Genomic DNA, 19,011 nt, shown 5'->3' with positions numbered 1-19,011 from the left:
AGCATAAACTGAACTGTATTGTCCCTATAATGCCACACATAACTGTTCTTCTTAAAAGATATTTCTGTTCTGTGTGCCAAAGGCTGAATTGTTTCTGAAGTTCAGTCAGGGCAGTGTTGATTTGCATACGCACACGTCTCCTCCACTGCACAGAAGATATTATTACTCTGGTTTCTTGACCTACCCTTCACTGCAGCGTGTATAGTGGAGTTATAGTGAAGGGGACCTTTAGACGCGATCACATTGTAAAGTTCTAGATCTCTCAGAAGTGCTGAAGTTAAACCAAGGGAAACAAGTGTGTTTTCCTAAAACAAAGACATGAGACCGGACACTGCAGTTAGTGATAATTTTATCTAAGCCACTTTTTAAGTGTCTGAAAAGTCAAAAGCCTAATATTCCCATTTGAAAAAGGAACACACACACACACCCAGGTTGTCTTGGAAACAAGAACAAATAAAATATTTAAGATGTAATAGTTCATGTTTTAAATTGCAGATATACCATAATACAAAACTATACAAACTATTGACACATTCCACAGCAAACCGTACTTTCAGCAGCTCCGCCCGATTTGAGCTGAAATCTGAATATGCATGAGCTGAATGAGACCATGCTTTAGCAGCTTTACGGGATTGGCTCACTCTCGTGGTGAAAGAACAGGTGGAAAGAGGAGGCGGGCAGAACCCTCTTTAAATCAAGTTCGTATTAAACCGAATTGTCTTAGTGTGTGTTTCGTGTTGTCTTAGTCGGGTTCTTTTTCTTGTTTTGCATGGTTCGTGTTGTGTTATGATAGAATGCGAAACCAGTACTCATTTTCTTAAATTTGTTTTTTGTTGCTTTAAGCCACAGTCTAGTAAAGGATCTGACTCCAAGGATGTTTGAGTTGGAAGGAGGGTGGAATGTCTCTTTTGCCGGTTGTGGGTTTTTGGGGGTGTATCACGTCGGTGTTGCCAGTTGCTTTCAAGAAAAAGCCCCCTACCTGATCAGAGATGCCAAAAGGATCTATGGGGCATCAGCTGGTGCCCTAACTGCAGCTGCCCTGGTGTGTGGAGCCTGCCTAGGTATGCGTTTCGATTTCACTATTGAGTTTGCTCATTCCGTGGCTGTACTTATTTGTACCTACGCCATTTTTTTAAATGCATGTTCATAGAATTATCATTTACTTTAGAAATATATTAATATTTGAACGATAAGTAGGCTGTTGACTAAAATGCAACAATGGCTATAGTCTACGTTCGTTGCAAACACAGTCAGACCTGTCAACTTTTGAAAATACAAAATGGGGAGGAGGGGGGAGGGGGGTGTGCAATCCGTGATACTTCTTTTTTTTAACGCACCTGTAGAGCGGTAAGCGCACGTCTGTAAAGTCAGTCTCAAGAGTTTGTGGAATCAGAAGTGTACAGCAAAGTACAGTCGTAGTGGACTAGTAAGTAGCCGGGTATGCTTTATATCCTTAAATCAATGTAGCCACGTCTTATTTTAAGTCCTTCGCATGTGGAGTCTTTTATAGTGTAATAGGATGGCAGCGTTGACACTCCAAGATACCTGTAACTGTCAGGAGTCAGGATTCAGGATTCATACCAGAGCTGTATGATTTACGTGCCAAATCAGGGTAAAAAAAACTACTACAGCTTAGGGTGGGTGAAGCAGGCGTCAGGCGATTCTGCTTATCTGGAGAACTCTCATGAACTTTGCAGTTTTCAATCGTTGTATAATTAAATACAACAAAGTGAAGCTCTATTTTTCTGTGTTTTGTAGATGTATAAATATCCAGTAAAAATAAATAACAATTCACAATACTTCCTACTTTGACGGTTTTTGTTTTATTTCCCTTTAATAACTGCTATTTCTGAAAGAAAGAAAAAACATTCTCAAGCAGATTCAAACTGGTAAAAAAAAGTGAATAAAAATATAAAATTGCAGCACTAGGGCGTTATAATGATATTTTGAATCTCTGCTATAGCCTTTTATAAGAATTTATTTTACAATAAACACATAAGGTACAATAATCTTATGCTCTTTAGACCCATTTCAAATTGCCTCATAAGGTAATAATCCCAAATAACTTAAAAGTGTTTGTGTGTAACTATGTTTAATAACGTAATGGAAAAAAGTCAAAGAATTAGATTCTATTAAGGGATTTATATTTATAATGGCGTTGTCCATGTACAATATCGAAATGCAAATAAGGACAGATATTGATAACATTTGCTTGGTTTGTGAGATTTTCATATCGAGTTATGGCATTTGCACATGTCCACCTTTACTGCAGACTGAACAAATAAAATATAAGATAAAAGGTTCATTTTCATCAGATTATTTTGCTCCCATAGAATTCTAGTGTCTCGTGTAGAGCGATGCGATTGGTTGCCAGTGTGACCTGACTCTACAATGAATCAGTTGACAAGGGGTTACTTTGGGTTGTTGACGTGATTTGCAAAGATTTGTAACTGAATTAGTTTCTGACTCTCTTTTCTGCTGCTTTTTAGCTTGTTTCTAAGTATTTTCTTTCTATATAGTAGTTATCTTAGTTTGACTACTAGTGTGAGCTACACATCTTACTGCAGTTAGTCCTTTTAAAAAAATGACTATCACTGGCCCCCGTTTTTCTTCAGGATGCATTATTTCATTCAGTATATTTGCATATCCTAAATTAATGTAAAACAAATAATAATAAATGGCCCTAGTAAAGAAAGCTAATAAGATGTAACATAATGAATTGTAAAATATTGGTTGGTACGCCTTTAAATGTGGCTAACATAGTTGTTTGGTGTCTGCATTAAAGGCCAGCAGGTTTTTTTTTTTTTTTTTTAATCACTGAGATAACTTCAGTCAACATAGTTACCCTGCTGTAAATCTGTTTTTTCAGGAAATTTGTGTGCTTAAATTATTTTAGCAGCAGGTTAGTTGCAACAGAGCAATACTGTAGAATCATATTTTCACTTAAAATCAACAAACCCTAAGGCCAAGGTGTAGGGTCAATATAAAAGTCTAGAATCCCAGTAAAACTCAATACCAAAACAAATACACACTTAAAACATGTCTTCATAAACAAAACATTATTCATTATAGCAATGGTATTGTGTGCAGAAGTTCTGAAATTCTAGGGGAAAAAGTGAAGCAAAATGCTCAAATGCAATTACGCAGTTAACTTTAAGCCATTTTGCAGAACAGGGCTTCAAAGGATAATTAAAAAAAAAAGGTTTTCAGTTCTTTTCTTTTACAGTGAGAACATTTTGCATGTCTTTGCTGTGGAACTGACCCAGTGAAATGATTTAATGGATAAAAACCTCTGTCCCTGCTAGAGAATATTTATAAACAATGAAATATAGATTAATCAGTGATATAATGCCATTGATTTTATCAGGCAATATCAAATCAATAACTGTGCCAGCACTTTTCATGTAAGCAAGCTCCTGTAGTCTGTGCGTGTGTGTCTTAACATACTCCAAATACACATTGCCATTATGTGGCAGGCCTTTATATTGTTAAGTGATTCTATTACAATTCTATCTGTAGTAATGGTTTTGTTTTGTTTTTTCCCATCTCGATATTAAGCCCAGTGCTGTGCAGATGTTATGGATGTAGCTAAAGAAGCCAGAAAGAGGAACCTGGGCCCCCTGCACCCAACCTTTAACCTGGTAAAGATTTTACGAAACGGCCTCAACAACAACCTACCCGAGAACGCCCACGAGCTGGCGACGGGGCGGCTCTGCATCTCGCTCACACGCGTGTCCGACGGGGAAAACGTCCTGGTGTCTGAGTTCAGCTCCAAGGAGGAGCTTATTCAGGTAGGGGAGAGGGACCCCACAGCACATCTGTACCTGACTGACCACCTGGCAGCTCTTCTGGAATGTAGCGGTTTTTCTCTTTGGTTTGTCATGTAATTCATTAGCGAAATCTTTGTGGCGTTCTCTTTTCTGATTTAAGCAAATTTGACAAGGGAGCCTCTATTTTATGGACCAATTATGTTGTCATTTTACTGTAGTGAAGTAATATGTTTATACCATCTATATTTTCCTATTAAAATAATTATTTGCCATGCTAACTTATCCAGGGTATGGATACTGTAAGTGAGATGGAAAGGTATATAAGTGGTGCGCTGTGCATTGTGGCCTATCAGTGAAGGATTGTGCTCTGCGGCCTGTGCAATGCTAGTATGCTTCCTTCTTTTTCCACCATCAGCCTTGAGCAGTCTCTTGAAGCATTTGTTTTCTGAACTATAAGCATGGCACACAAAGATAATCAGAAACCACTATAGAGAACCATACAGAACATACACAATAGGAACAGGTAAGAAAGTAAATATGATTAAATAAAGTGTCCATTAAAAAAATATAATAATGTTAAACAAACATTTGTACACTCAACCTCTGCTACTGAACTGTTGATGCTGGCTCTGTGACCTATTAAAAAGGTTTTCAAACAAGCAATCCAATTGGCTTCACAGCGGCAGAGGGTGTGATGTCACTGGATTATTTTTCCATAATCCACAGTGTTCGGTCATGTCCGTAATAGACTTGTGATCTCATGTCTCCACAGGCACTAATCTGCAGTTCGTTTGTCCCCATTTACTGTGGCATAATACCACCATCATTTCGGGGAGTGGTAAGTGTCAGCCTTTAGTGTACTTTTCAAAACTGGCAAATAAATGTACAATATTTTAGTTTGTTTCAGAAATATCCTAACGAACTCCGATCTTTTTGTAGTAAAGTGTGATAAGCAGATCACTGAACTTGTGCCTGGCACTTGTTTTATATAAGACTGACCCTTCTAAAAGTTTTCCATAGTAAAAGCATAGCAAAGTGTAATAATACAGTGAAAGCATGGTAAAGTACAGAGAGGTATGGTAATGCATATTAATAAACATGGAATACCAGGGTAAACTGGCAAATGCAAAGTATAACCACTGGAAAAGCATGGTAGAACTACAAAAATACCATGCAGAAAATATTTTATAAAGGTAGTTCAGTTGGCACATGTTCTGGCAATGATTATGGATCACAGAATAATACATACAACTTGCCAAAACTCTGTAGGAGTAAATACTGTACACACATTTTTTTTTCCTTTTATCAAACATTTTTAGAATAATTGAGAGACTCCTATGGCCTGGAAGCTTATAAAACAAATTGATCAAATACAGTACAAGCTGTATTGTTTTTTTTTGTTTGTTTGTTTTACATTTTGACCACTTTTTTAAACTTTTGCATTCCCTGCCTCAAGATGACTTCACTTGTACCTGCATGGACCTCCTTAGAACTACATTTCCATCATCCTCCTGCTCGCTGGTAAATCCATCTCGGTTATATATGTGAGCAGGAGGATGATGGGGAAATGTCGTTCTGAGAGGTCCTTGTGGGTACATGTGAAGCCATCTTGAGGCAGGGAATGCAATTTAAAAGTTTTAAAAAAGTGGTCAAAATGTAAAAAAAAAATTAAAACAACACACACACCTTACATAAACAGTTGTAGCAACACATGGGAACATGTAACACAATAAAATAAAAAGGTCCTTATGTACTCTTTAAGCATCAATGAAATGGAAAGTTTAAGCCCAGTCTCTTTTTACATATGCATGCTTATACTGAGTATAATGGTAAATCTGCCAATGCCTTCGCAGCACTTTAAAATCTTCATATCTCGGATACCAGGTCACCTATGTTTTACATGATATAATATTCCTAGTAAGGAAATATAATTGTTTCAAAGCAGAAAAAAGGGAGTCCTCCAAAGGTTAAGCACAAACCACATGGTTTATAAGATACAGAGTCAGAGAAGGAAAAACAAAAAGCAAACTGTAGTGTTAAGTGTTCCAGTGGGGCCGGATCCAAGGATCTCTGGCATCTAGGTTAAACTCTGGTGTGTAAAAGATTTCCTGACCTACTGACTGCAACTTATTATTTTAACTATGCAGCTTGGCTGCACGGTATATTGTACATGAAAGTCTCTGGCAGGAGAGCTCCAGTTTATACCAGTTACTCAGGACAGAAAGGGCCACTTTCCTCTATATTAAGCTCATGCTATCTAATTAATGTTATTAGCATAAGTAGCTAAATGTAGTAGCAAACATGTTTACATAGTGTAATATCACAGCGATTTGTGTTCCCATGGGCAGCCAGGCCAGCACTCATTTATGTGACAAGTCTACAGCAGAGTCTGTTCTCCGGAATGACTCCTAGAGGCTTCCCTGTTGTCAGGTTTTGTTCATTGTGCTTATTAAGGATATAGAATACATGCCACTGATCCCCTGCGCTTAAATTATTGCATGTGTGTGTCTATTTGAGCCATTTGGTATGGGTATGATATCAGTTATCTTAATCAAAGTATTGTTGTTGTTTTAAATCCACTTTGTACCATTTTCTGTGTCTCACATCTTGTGACTTAATAAAAAAAAGTCACAAAGTTTTAAAGCACTCCTGTGACCTCAAAACGACTGTCAGAATCATGCAACCTCCAAGTAAATCTGGAATACCAGAGTAACAAAAACTTGTGCCCCTGAAACACTCTGCCCCTAGTGGAGGTAATAAATAGCACATATGTTCTGTTGTATTTCTTTCATTCACTCCAAGCAGTGTGTTTCAGGGACGGATTCATGGATAAACTCTGGTGTATCAGATGTACTTGCAGCTTAGACATGAGAGCTTTGATAATTCACACCTATAATATGTTTCTCTGTAAGGATTCCTTCCTATCCATATATAAATGCAGTTTTCTAACTGTTTCAATTCAACTGAAATGCACAATCGATAAGAGCAAAGCAATTCGAGCCCTTTCCTGGTATTTAGTTTACGAGTACTCAACTTTGACCAGTTTGATTAGCTATATTACCATAAATAATACATGTAAAGCATCTGACTTGCCAGTCCTCAGTCCAAGTTTACTGACTTGTGATAAGGGAGAGCAGAGTACAGAGATACGTATTGTTCACACATCATTAGCTCTATCTTATAGCGCTGGCTACAGTTGCTAGGAAATGTTGTGCTCATAAAGAACTGGCTGACTTATTCATTTTCTCCTTGGTCCAAATGAGAGGGCTTTAAAACAGACTACAGAATGATAGGGTTGTTTCTTTCTTTTGCAATAGACGGATGCTCTTTCTTTTGCTAATGTGTGGATGTTGTGGTGTTTGTTTGTTTTTTATTTTGTGACAAAGTGGTACCATCAAAGTTGCAATGATCACATCCATTTTGAGAGTTCCAGAGACTGCTTGCATGAAACTGAACATTTTCTTTTGTGAGGATTTGTATTGCAGGTCATTTTAAGCTGGCCTCTCTCGGATGATTGTAATTGACAAATGGAAATGTGTAAAACATGCAGGTAATTGGGAGGTTTGTAAATTGACAACAAACCTTAGTCTACAGTAAAGCTGCCAAATCAATTATAAATTAACCAAAAATTGTTATTTTTTTTCCTCTGGGTTTGTCAATTCAATAAACAACTATCTGGAGAGGCTGGAAGTTGTAGTTGCAGAGATTGTATTTTCTGTTTCTTGGCATCCGTCCATACGGTTCTGCCTGTAGATGGTGTGGTAAGATTTAGCAGGGTATGTACTGGTTAGTTGTTTGTTTTTTTATTTTGGTCATTAGTTACTGTATTACTTTTTTTTCTTTCAAATAGGTATCACTATTTTATATTACCTCTGTCAAACTATTGAACCCATTTGTCAGGTGTGGATGAATTTTTCCTCATAGCTACTGGCTAACCCTCCAGCTTTACATTTAAGGTATCCCATCAAAAATAAAAGCTAGCAGCCAAATGGATCAAAGAGATTAATCCTTTCTTGACAATAATGTGTTAATTGGTTAAAAAAAAAAAAACCTGCAAGGCTTTTGGAGGCAAGTTTGGGGCCTCCTGTTTCTCTGAATATAAACCAATGCTGTGGCTTTTACCCTCACATACCTTTAAACACTCCGGAGATTGTGGGATGCAACTTGAACCCTATGAGATTTAGTAAGCTGTTGTTCCATTCCTCTAAATGGAATTAAAAAGTAAACAACTGGGGATCTTAACAATCTACTCAAGAAGATGATGCCATTTAGTACATACACAAGCCTTCATTTGTTAAGAATACTTTCATAGCTGCTTGTTTTGAGTCTCTTCAACTTTGACTAATCACAAATGTCTTGACCTGTTCAATTGGGAGCTGGCGTTAATTTTGTCTTTTTTGAAGCACAGTACCAATACCATTTTATGGTGTTTATGATTTATTAGACATTTATTTGTCATTTTTTACAAAATGCTGATATCGAATGGTGAATAAATCCAGTTTCTGTAGCACAAATAAATATCGAAGTATATGGTAAGCTATTCAGCTTTCCAAAAGGTCAATATTTTTTTTTTGATCTTACCAACATACAAACTGCCACAAATGTTAAGTGCCTTTGGTAACTGGCTAAGTCAGGTTTCACTGTGTCTTCTAATTGTTAATGTATCATTTTAGCATGAATGCATTCATTTTTGGGGGTTGTGAATTCTTCTTTTGGTGCCATTATAAACTTTTTTTTTGTATTGGAGGCAGAATGAAAAAAATAAATAAATAACTAGGTGGATATTGGAGCAAAAGCTAAATGCTTTCATGTCTATGGAGAATATACCAATCAGATCATAAGATTTCACACTACTAAAATGTGGAAAACTGTTCATCAGATGGAAGCAGTATTGGAATTTCTGGTGCGTAAAAAGGGTATTCTAACCATTGGCATAGTTAATCTGATGGGGGGTGCCTTGGCAACAAGAAGGGTGTTTAAATGCATTAGATTCCTGCTGGCACTTGCAGCTTAAGATACATGTTTTAAATTTGGTTGTATAGCTTACACCAGCAGACTGCATGTCAGATATCACTTTTGGTATTTTAGTTAATTGCTGTAACGGTCATGCAATGTTTTGCTCATAACATTTCTTTAGTTGTAGTGTGAGCACCTAGAGATGCACTACCAAGGGCTAGCAAGTTGGGTCTGGTAAGTCCCTGCCTCCTTCTGTCCTGTCTGTAACGCTCATCTCATTCCCTTGTGTGTTAACCTGAACTAAAAATAGCCTCAAGACCCCTTCACAGCTGGTACTGGATTCCTACTGAAGCTGCAACATAATATTGTAGGGTCTTGACTTGAAAATAATATGGATTTTATTCACACATCTAAAACCCGATCTTTCACTCTTTCTCTCATGCATACAGTACAATGTCATTGGCATGTTAATGACTCCCAACATGTAATAGTGAAGCAAAGGCCCCCAGGAAATTGTTTTTTGCCTCCCCCTCCCCCTCATATGACATAGCTTGAACTACCAAATAGTTGGTACTACACAGCTGAGCCATGCCTGCTGTGGAGTTCTGTTGGCATGTTAAACCTTGTCCCCAATTTGTTATGCATGTCAGATATCACTGTTGGTATTTTAGTTAGTCGCTGTAATGGTCATGCATGACAGCTGGGGTTTAAAAGTACGTTCCTATATTTGGTAATAAAAGGTACTGTATACATCTCTATCATACTTACTTCACAACAAGCCAACGAGTGCAAGTACTGACTTTTTTTGTGCTGATCAGCAATGTTTTGCTCATAACATTTCTTTAGCTGTAGTGTGAGCACCTAGAGATGCACTAGCATGACTCCCAACATGTAATCGTGAAGCAATGGCCCCCAGGAAATGCGGACTGATCTACCGAATTTGTTATGCATTTGCCTGTGTTTGTGTAGTCCAATGTCAACAAATTCACCTTCCACTCAAAGGCATCGAGCACTCAAATCCTAGACTATTCAGACATTATCCAAGTAACCTCCAATAAACCACCCCATAACACATTACCATCTCGCATAGGCCTTGTGAAAGAGGAAATTCCAATCAGCGGCCTGTGATTGAAGATCTTTCAATTGATGAAAAATAAATGTAAGTATTTTATTGTATTTGTTTTATCCTAGCGCTACGTAGATGGAGGAATCAGCAACAACCTTCCTCAGTACGAGCTGAAAAACACCATCACCATCTCACCATTCTCTGGGGAGAGTGACATCTGTCCAAGAGATAACTCCACCAACTTCCATGAACTGCGAGTTGCCAACACCAGCATCCAGTTCAGCTTGAACAACTTCTACAGACTGACCAGGGCACTCTTTCCTCCTGAGCCCAAGGTAAGCAGCAATTCTATTTAGTGCTGGAGCTGTCAGTCAGTGATAATCAGTGAGTAGAAATAATAGCGCAACCGACTGAGGTGCAGCATCCCAGTGACAAGTGTGTTTTGGGTAATCAGCTCTAGTTTTTCCACTTTTTGGGAACAGGCTGCCAAGTTCTGCTGTAACTTTTCTGAGACTTATGTACAACAAAACAGCACGATGGAACATATTAATTTGTGAACTTTACACACAGTTTTGCTATACTTTGGCTCAGTGTTGCAATACAAAATGTAAAAATAGTTTAATATTGTTGGAAGCCTTTTTAAGATCATTTTTATTGATGCAAGTTACCAGCCCAGTTAATGATTTGTATGCAAGATTGATATATCAAAGTATTCTTTTATGTATTATATATTGTGAGCTGTACAAAGCATTTGTCTTTTTTAAATATATTATCTGATCATTTGAACTGTATTAAACTAAGAAACATCACCAGAGTGACCATTTCAGTGAAGTCTGTTTTGTTTTCAGATACTGGCAGAAATGTGCCAGCAAGGATACAATGATGCACTTAGATTCCTGAAGGAGAACAGTAAGCACATTCTAATCTCATATCACCATAGAAAAGCTACAAAGACCACCACTGACAAGGCTGCAACCTTTTGTAGTGATGCATTCAAATTGTCAGGAAATATGCTTTTTGTTTTCACAGGCATATTTGAGAAATCATGAGGGTACTGTGAAAGGTGCTGTGACTGATGCTAATATTGAGCATTTTGTTAATTCAAATGGGTAAAATTAAGAGGGAAATAATTTTAGTATTATATATTTTAAACACTGTATTTTGGATATAAATATATAGTAAGTTTGTATCTTTTAAAAAGGTTATTTCTTTTACTAACAAATAAGCAACTTCAAATGTGGCAAAAGTACCTTTAGTAACTGGCTGTGGAAGGGTGGTGGGCAATTCACTGACACACAAGGAGGCTGTGTGGTCCAGTGGTTAAAGAAAAGGGCTTATAACCAGGAGGTCCCCGGTTCAAATCCCACCTCAGCCACTGACTCATTGTGTGACCCTGAGCAAGTCACTTAACCTCCTTGTGCTCCGTCTTTCGGGTGAGACGGAATTGTAAGTGACTCTGCAGCTGATACATAGTTCACACACCCTAGTCTCTGTAATTCGCCTTGGATAAAGGCGTCTGCTAAATAAACAAATAATAATAATAATATTTGCAACAGCGCACTGGTGCTCAGTTTTATTATTTTCTTTTGGCATTATTTTCTTTTTAGCCCGCAGAGGCTGTTGTCTGTGGCCTGAATACCAACAACGGTAGTCAGGTCCACAGTAATACCAATACAGGTACTGGCAGGTGCAATCACAGGTGCTCAAAAATAATAATGTAAACCAAAGGCAAAAGAAAAAGGGAAAATAAAACACAGTAATAAAACTACAAAATAAAGGTGCTGCTTACGCAGTGCCCCCACTGCCGCTAAGCCGGTCAGTACGGGTCTCTGACCTAGGCTCAGCTATTCCCTATACACTGGGGTGGCCGGAGTTCCCTGTATAACTACACACGTCCCCTCGGGTACGTCATTATTTCTTTTACTTCTTGGTTTATTTTAAGGCAGGCTGTCTCCCTCAGCCGTGCTTGCCTGGTCTTTGTTTACACTGGCGTCTTCCGCCAGCATCACTGGGTATCCTCTCTCCGGCCACCCGAATTCATAACCAAGCGCAGTATTTATGGGCCGAGCAATCCCCCAAGGCCCGCCTCTCAACTACTCAGAGAGAGGGAAAGCCAACACACCCTCTTCCCCACCTCTCCGTGTCATCGCCATGACTGACAGGCGGATCTTACGAGGCTGCTGCCCTCTTCCTGCAGAACCACGCATGCGCCAGACAATCAGCACAGACCTCCCCCTGTTACACTGGCTACTTCACGTTTCACTGTGTCTTCTAAATGTTAATGTATCCTCTTAACCTGAATGCATTCATTTTAGTTTTGGGGTGGTGAATTCAGACTTTTGGTGCCAGTGTAAACTCCTTTTACATTTTCTGGATGTATTGAGGATGTAGAATATTACAATCAAACTAGGTGGTTGTTGGAACAAAAGTCAAATGCCCTCATGCAATTTATTAGATAATAAAGTCTATGGTGAGTATTCCGATCAGATTCTATTCAGTCTTGAACGAAGAAGACTATGCGGCGATCTGATTCAAGCATAGGGGTCACAAATGGAGATTCGATAAAGGGGCATTCAGAACAAAGGAGGCACTTTGTTACACAGAGAATTGTGGGAGTCTGGAACCAACTCCTCTGTAATGGTGTTGAAGTTGACACCCTGGGATCATTCAAGAATCTGCTTGATGAGATTCTGGGACCAATAAGTTACGAACAACCAAATGAGCAAGATGGGCCGAATGGCCTCCTCTCATTTGTAAACTTTCTTATGTATTCCTAACCCAAATGATTTCTCATTGCTAAAATCAAAAACAAAACAAACAAACAAAAAAACTATATTCATCAGATGGAGCTTCAGTATTGGAATTTCTTGGATTTCTTTATGGATAAAATATCTGAAACATCCTAGGCAAGCTTAAACAGAAGGCATGTTGTGTTCAGATCTTTTCAGGCTGCACGCCCCTGTCGTTAGCCTGGCGGAGGTGAAGCTCCCTGTGCCTACATGCTCTGTTGGAGAGAGGAACAGCCAGGGAAAACTTGTGAGCACTGTACCAACACAAGAGGAGACCACCAAGAAGAGATTACTAAGAGTCTTTAGTTTCTTGCGCAAACAGCACTGGTCTCTAGATGAGCAGTTCATCGAGAATCTCCCGCCCGCACTCAGAAAAGGTACCAATCTCACAATACAGTCTCCACTTACTAGCCACTGGCACATAAGCCAAACATGTTTGTTTATTCTGGTGTTCTCAGTTTTTGAATAACACCAATGTTACACCTGATTCTCCTTGGTGGAGCTAGTAGCAGAACTTGCTTGTCTGATAGATCTGCAGATATTTGAAAATGTAATCCTTGCTTCAAATACATGTATGAGCATCTGTGGACATTGCAATGGTTTTGTGCTCAATTTACCCAGAGACTGTTTTCCTAAAATAATGAGCCAATGGATGAAACAGGACCTAAGAGAAACATATAATCCTATAAGCCTGTGAATTTTATATTCTACACCCTTGAGATCTGTTGATGCTTTTATGATTTTAGTGATAAGAAAACTGCATGTTCCATTTAATATCTAATGTCCTTGTTTAATAATCTCGAGTGCCACCACCAGTAGTTCCCCTACTGAGATGCATTTGTGTGGATCCTTCCTCTTTTAAATATTGTTATCCTTTTAACACATAGGCGAGGGATAGGAGTGGAATCTGTGTGTACAACACTAGTGCACTCAAATTGTTTTACATTGCAAGAGGTTTCATGCATAGCTGATTTTCTGTTTGTATAGCCGGATTACCAGCTATTCAATAAAATGCGTAACAGAAGGCTCGCAACATCAAAAAGACACATGCCTGCCCATAAGCTACTTAAACTACAATAAGTAACCAGTATCTGCACAAGGCATTGCATGTGCAAAATACAAAGAATTAAAACAAGCTCTCAAACTTTCCCTTCCTGGTGCATTTAAAAACAAACACTTGCCATCCTTATTTTATGTAGTGAAAAACAGCAAGTTAGGGAAATTATTTTGTAAAAGTTGTTTTCTTAGCTGTTTGCCTGGTCAACGCGCACCAGCCTAAATTATTCATCACCTCAATTTTTTCTGTAGCTGTTTTCGATGCCTGCAAGGAAAAGAGTGGTCTCTATGCCCAGGTCTCCAACATGCTGCCCATCCGTGTGGCATCCTACATGCTGCTGCCCTACACACTTCCAGTGGAGTCTGCTTACTCTGTTGCTTTAAGGTAAATTCTTCATAAGGCTAGGAACATAAACACTTACCGTAGTTCTATAACTGATTGTCAGAAGTAGCTACATACAGCTAGCTAACTGTTTCCTTAAGTCGGCACCTAATAAAGAAATTGCGTATTATACCAGAGAAGTGTGTGGTACTGCTGTAGTATCTGGGTACAAGTGTACAATACAGGGTTGTGGTCCATCTTAACCCCTCATTGGTGCACACATTAATAGATAGATATATATAGATACTGTATGTGTGTGTGGCGACTTTACTTCCACTGAGTGATCGTGTCACACTCCAGCTTGATCAGTGGGTTTTTTTTCCTTTTTTTTTCTAACTTCTAATGTAAAATGTTCTTATGCTGCAGGTTAGTAGAGTGGATCCCAGACGTTCCTGACGATGTGCGATGGTTCCAAGAACAACTGCGGCACATCGCCGGCTCAGTTTATCAGCAAGCCGTTCAACGAATGGGGAAACAGCAGTCGAGGTAGGCGTCTTAAGAATCTGCTCTCAAAGGTGATTATTGCCAAGTCGCTACGGCTGATCGGATACATTCACCCACATAATTTTCTCTGTGGTATTCATACAATTCTCTGAAGAGACCAAGCACAAGGTCAGTTTTGTTCAGTCTCATTTACTGAAAATTCAGAATTAGATGCCGTAAAATTTTGCAATGAAGTACAAATGGAACTGCTGTATTATCTTGGAAACAGTCCATCCATTTTAGTTGGTGATTTAAATTTATTTTTTTAAAAAGAGGCTATTCATAAAGTAACAACATAGCAATGCACTCGGATTCTGAAGATTTGTAAAGCATGACATATTATGTTTTCTATGGACAATTGGTGCTTAATTAATGAATATTGTTGTATTTAATGGAGGAGCCTGAACTTGGTTAACCTTCTGATCTTGTCATCCTGTTTTGCAGCACACCCCCTCTACGGAAATGCATGAGCCTTCCTATCACTCTAGAGATGGACCAACCCTACCTTGGCCTGGCTGGATATCAGCAGTTCTCCTCGGTGGACCTGGACAGATGGTACTGGGACTTCAACAGCCCGCCTGCCCTGCTTAGCAAACAAGCCCTCTCAGCCTGATCCCTACCTCCTCACCCAGGCAGACCTGCTACTTCTCAAGCTCGCCAGAGAGATGGGTTTAGAAAACTCCCGACACGTGCAAAAAAGGTGATGTGTGACAACCTGAAAATGTAACGCTATGCATTCGCGATTTTGTTCATTATTTACTCATGGAGACTCCACATATGGTTTCCAGTTGCTCCTTATTTTAAAGCTAAGGGGACCCGAATGACAAGGATGTTATCACTTCGAGGAAATGTTTCCTTCCTGTACACTAAATGAAATGATCAATCTTCAAAGGGTTGGGTCATTTCAAAGTCTGCATCCTACTATAGTTTCATGTATGAACATGGCAGCAGAAAATTTGAATTTCTCTACCTCAGTTTTGTATTTATCAAATGTAAAAAGCACTATAAACCCTGAATTATTTAATTTATTGATGTACTACATAATACTTTTAAAAAAAATGAGGTTTTAACTGCAGGTAGTGTCAGATTTAAAAACAAAGTGCCTTACATTCAAAGTTTTTGGTTGTTTTTCTGAACCATTTTTTTAGACTAGAATTTGGTTAGCAAAGTTATTATCTGTAGGATTTGTTAGCATTCCCACAAAACTGAGTCTGTATTGCCTTTAAGGGCATGTGGTCCAACCATTCTGTGCACATGGCATCCCACTGCTAAGCAAAAAAGATGTGGCAGGAAGCCAACAAGTAAGCTGATTTGATTTAGAGGAAATAAACTTGAGATACCAATCCTCTTTAAAATATTAGCAATTCATTTTGGCTTAAAATATAAATGGTTTTCCAAAGGCTGCACAATACACTGCACTGTCCCAGAATATTTCACCTACTAAAAGCGTGTTCTTTACCCTAAACTTGAACAATGAATCAGTATTGTATTTGTGTATAGCTTGTATAGTAACAGTACATCCCATTGTAGTACCCAGCTTGTTCACAGTTATATATAAGAGCAAGAAAACATTTTTTTGACCAGGATCACTCTGTCTGGTTCGGCCTGAAAAATAATTCAAACTGTTACTAAATCTTTTTAAATGTGCAATATTTACAAATTATGTTTTGTGTGTGTGTATATAATAAATTAGAGAACTGTTATATTAAAAAAAAATACATATATACTAGGTTAGGACAAGATTGGTGTAAACTTCTTTTTAAGAAATGGTGTAGATTTGATTGTAGTTCTATATTTGTTCTGTATTTCAGTTTTGAAAGAATTTAATTGTGCTTAAATTTTTCCACAGAATAAATACTCTGTTGCAACGAAAGCCTTTTTAATGTCTGTTATGGGAGGGGAGTGGGGGAGTGGGGGAGTGGGGGAGGTGGGGAGTGGGGGGGGGGGGAGTGGGGGAGTGGGGGAGTTGGGGTGGGGGAATGAGACATTTTTTAAAATGAGACATCTCTTGAAAAGCTTCCTAAATGTTCTTACCATCATTTTCCAGATCAGCACACCACCTCCCTGCCCAAAACTTGGAACAACATTGAAACCAGTGCATAAATAAATGGGGTCTAAAATAAATAACCAAAGAGTGGTTGCTTCTTTCTTTAATAGGCAATTTGATGGAGTTCTGGGTTTAGTTTACTCTTTAAATACTTTTTACTGTAATATGGTAAGAACTAAACTATTGTTGTCCAGCTAATATAAACATGTTGAAAGAATATTTTAACATGAAAACCCTATGTTTGTTTATTATTATTTATATGTTTAACAATAACCACTGGTAAGTCCTTGAGTACCCTCTAGTGTTTGGTAGGCATTTTGTCAATCAAACCATGGGTCTACTGATGGTTGAATTCTTTAAAATCCTGCTACTATTGTTGAAGGAAGAATACTTTTTAATTTATCCAGTGTTTCAGTAAGCAGTGACAGAAAATCCAAGTTGCAGATTCTAATACCAAAATGAATAGTGTTAACAATTTTCATTATTATTATTATTATTATTATTTATTTCTTAGCAGACGCCCTTATCCAGGGCGACTTACAATCGTAAGCAAATACATTTCAAGTATCACAGTACAAGTAATAATACAATTAAGATATGATCTGATATAGGTCTTTTGGTACTGAATCTTTTTCTCAGGCAAAGGGTCTCTATAAACAAAAACAACTTTGTCACGTCACATGCATCTGTTCTCTCCTGCACCCCTTTAGAAAATCATGTCCTAATTCTTAAATTTTTTTAAAAGCTTGACAAAAAGCACTAGTTGATAGACTAGATAAATCAATACCAACAGCAGAAGTGCTGAACATGATCAACATAGTTTTAGAAAACAGTTATTTTACATTTGTTAATAAGAATTACAAACAAAACGATGGTACAGCAATAGGATACATGGGGAAATGGGAAGAACAATTACTTATAAAATCAGAAAGAGAATCTTTAGAATATATTCGGTTTGTAGATGATAGTTTGGGTGTTTGGACACATGGAGAAGAATCTCTTTTCCAGTTTCATAAAATGGCAAATGAAATGCACAGTAATATTAAGGTGGACCTTCGATGGACAAGGAAAGAAATATAATTTTTAGATACCATAGTAAAACTTGAAGAAGGTTCAATTGAGACTGACCTCTTCTGTAAACCTACTGACATGCATCAGTATTTACACATGTCCTCTGCACATCTGATACACACTAAAAGGGCAATCCCAAAAGGTCTAGGAATAAGAATTACAAAGAATATGCTCAAAAGAAAGTGACTATGTGAAACAAAGAAATGTATTAAAAACAAATCTTAAAAAAAGAGGATACAAAGAAAGAATTATAGAGATGGAGTTAAGTGGATAAACTAAAAAGAGATTATCTACTAGATGATAAAAAGGTCAAAAGAGTCCCATTAGTAATGACTTACCGGTACTCTAAACTTTCGCCTAATATTTCTAAGATAGTTTGGAAACACGTGTGGATTCTACATAATTCAGAAAAATTGAAAAAAGTATTTCTTAAGGCTCCAGTTGTAGCATTCAAAAGAGAAGCTAATTTAGGTGATGTTTTAGTTCACAATAAACATAAAAGAATAATTGACATAACAGGTTCTACAAATACTTGCACTAGTACATGTAAAGTGTGTAAATACATGGACAAAAGTAAAAATATAATTAAACATAAGAACAGCACATATCCACTAAAAACTAATACCTACTGTAAAAATAGCAATGCTGTTTATGGAATAGCCTGTGAAAAATGTGATGAAATAAAATATGTTGGAGAGACTGGAACAACTTTATATAAAATAATTCAGAACCACCTTTCATTAATTACAAATAAGAAAATTAGTGAACCAATAGTACAGCACTTAACCAGTCAAGGACATGACATAAACGATGTAAAATTTGTAGTATTAGAACAGCTAAAATTAGACAATGCGACATATAGAAGAATAAAAAAAAGTAAATGGATAAATAGACTGAACACAATTTGCCAGCGGGACTCAACAGAAAAGAATGAACTAATTAACTCCAATAAATATATAACATTAAATAAATAAAGAAATAAATAAATAAATAAATAAACAAAATTCATTCAAAAGTTGTGCATGCTGATGTGCTGATGTGCTGGGGAGGCCAAATCAAGTTGATCCTCAGAGCCAGCATTGCATGATAATATAAATATAAGTTTATATAAAATAATGTTAATTAGAATTAATACAGATTTAAAGATATAAGTAAAACGATGTCACAATATATAGAACAACATTACATCATGTAAGAATAAATCATGGATTTGAATATAAATAATTAGTTGTCATGCCATCAAAAACCTATAAATATCTCCAATGTTTTGATTCAAACACATGCTCCCTTGAGAAAGACATGTACAACATGTCGGCAGCTGGCTCTTTGACCTAATATAACTCAAGCTGAGTTCAATATTTTTGGTAAATTATGCAATCCTGTGTTTTTTC

The 19,011-nt window shown here is 37.5% G+C and overlaps 1 protein-coding gene across 2 annotated transcripts; it reads left to right on the top strand.

Moving 5' to 3' along the window:
* Positions 1 to 653: 653 nt before the first annotated feature.
* pnpla3 (patatin-like phospholipase domain containing 3) lies at positions 654 to 16,375 on the top strand. 2 transcript variants are annotated; one of them, XM_058986267.1, is made up of 9 exons: positions 656 to 1,061; positions 3,559 to 3,791; positions 4,543 to 4,608; positions 9,918 to 10,127; positions 10,641 to 10,701; positions 12,731 to 12,958; positions 13,890 to 14,022; positions 14,386 to 14,505; positions 14,947 to 16,375. In XM_058986267.1, exons 1-9 carry the CDS (start codon positions 875 to 877, stop codon positions 15,113 to 15,115), a joined length of 1,407 nt encoding a protein of 468 aa, XP_058842250.1. In that variant the 5' UTR covers positions 656 to 874; the 3' UTR covers positions 15,116 to 16,375. The 2 variants fall into 2 exon arrangements, with proteins under 2 accessions (XP_033888249.2, XP_058842250.1); XM_034032358.3 differs by lacking the exon at positions 12,731 to 12,958 and having other exon boundaries at positions 654 to 1,061.
* The last annotated feature ends 2,636 nt before the right edge of the window (positions 16,376 to 19,011 follow it).

This window comes from Acipenser ruthenus, chromosome 14, assembly GCF_902713425.1.
Source record: "Acipenser ruthenus chromosome 14, fAciRut3.2 maternal haplotype, whole genome shotgun sequence".
Lineage (NCBI taxonomy): Eukaryota > Metazoa > Chordata > Actinopteri > Acipenseriformes > Acipenseridae > Acipenser > Acipenser ruthenus.
The sequence above is the reverse complement of the archived record's forward strand: the minus strand, read 5'-3'. Positions and strand labels throughout refer to the sequence as shown.

What these genes read in the sequence shown, in the direction of transcription:
- pnpla3 (XM_058986267.1), top strand. Translation starts at nt 875, where the DNA reads ATGTTTGAGTTGGAAGGAGGGTGGAATGTCTCTTTTGCCGGTTGTGGG. An exon ending in CACCATCATTTCGGGGAGTG is followed by an intron (nt 4,609 to 9,917) that starts GTAAGTGTCAGC and finishes GTTTTATCCTAG; the next exon opens with CGCTACGTAGATGGAGGAAT. An exon ending in TAGATTCCTGAAGGAGAACA is followed by an intron (nt 10,702 to 12,730) that starts GTAAGCACATTC and finishes TGTTGTGTTCAG; the next exon opens with ATCTTTTCAGGCTGCACGCC.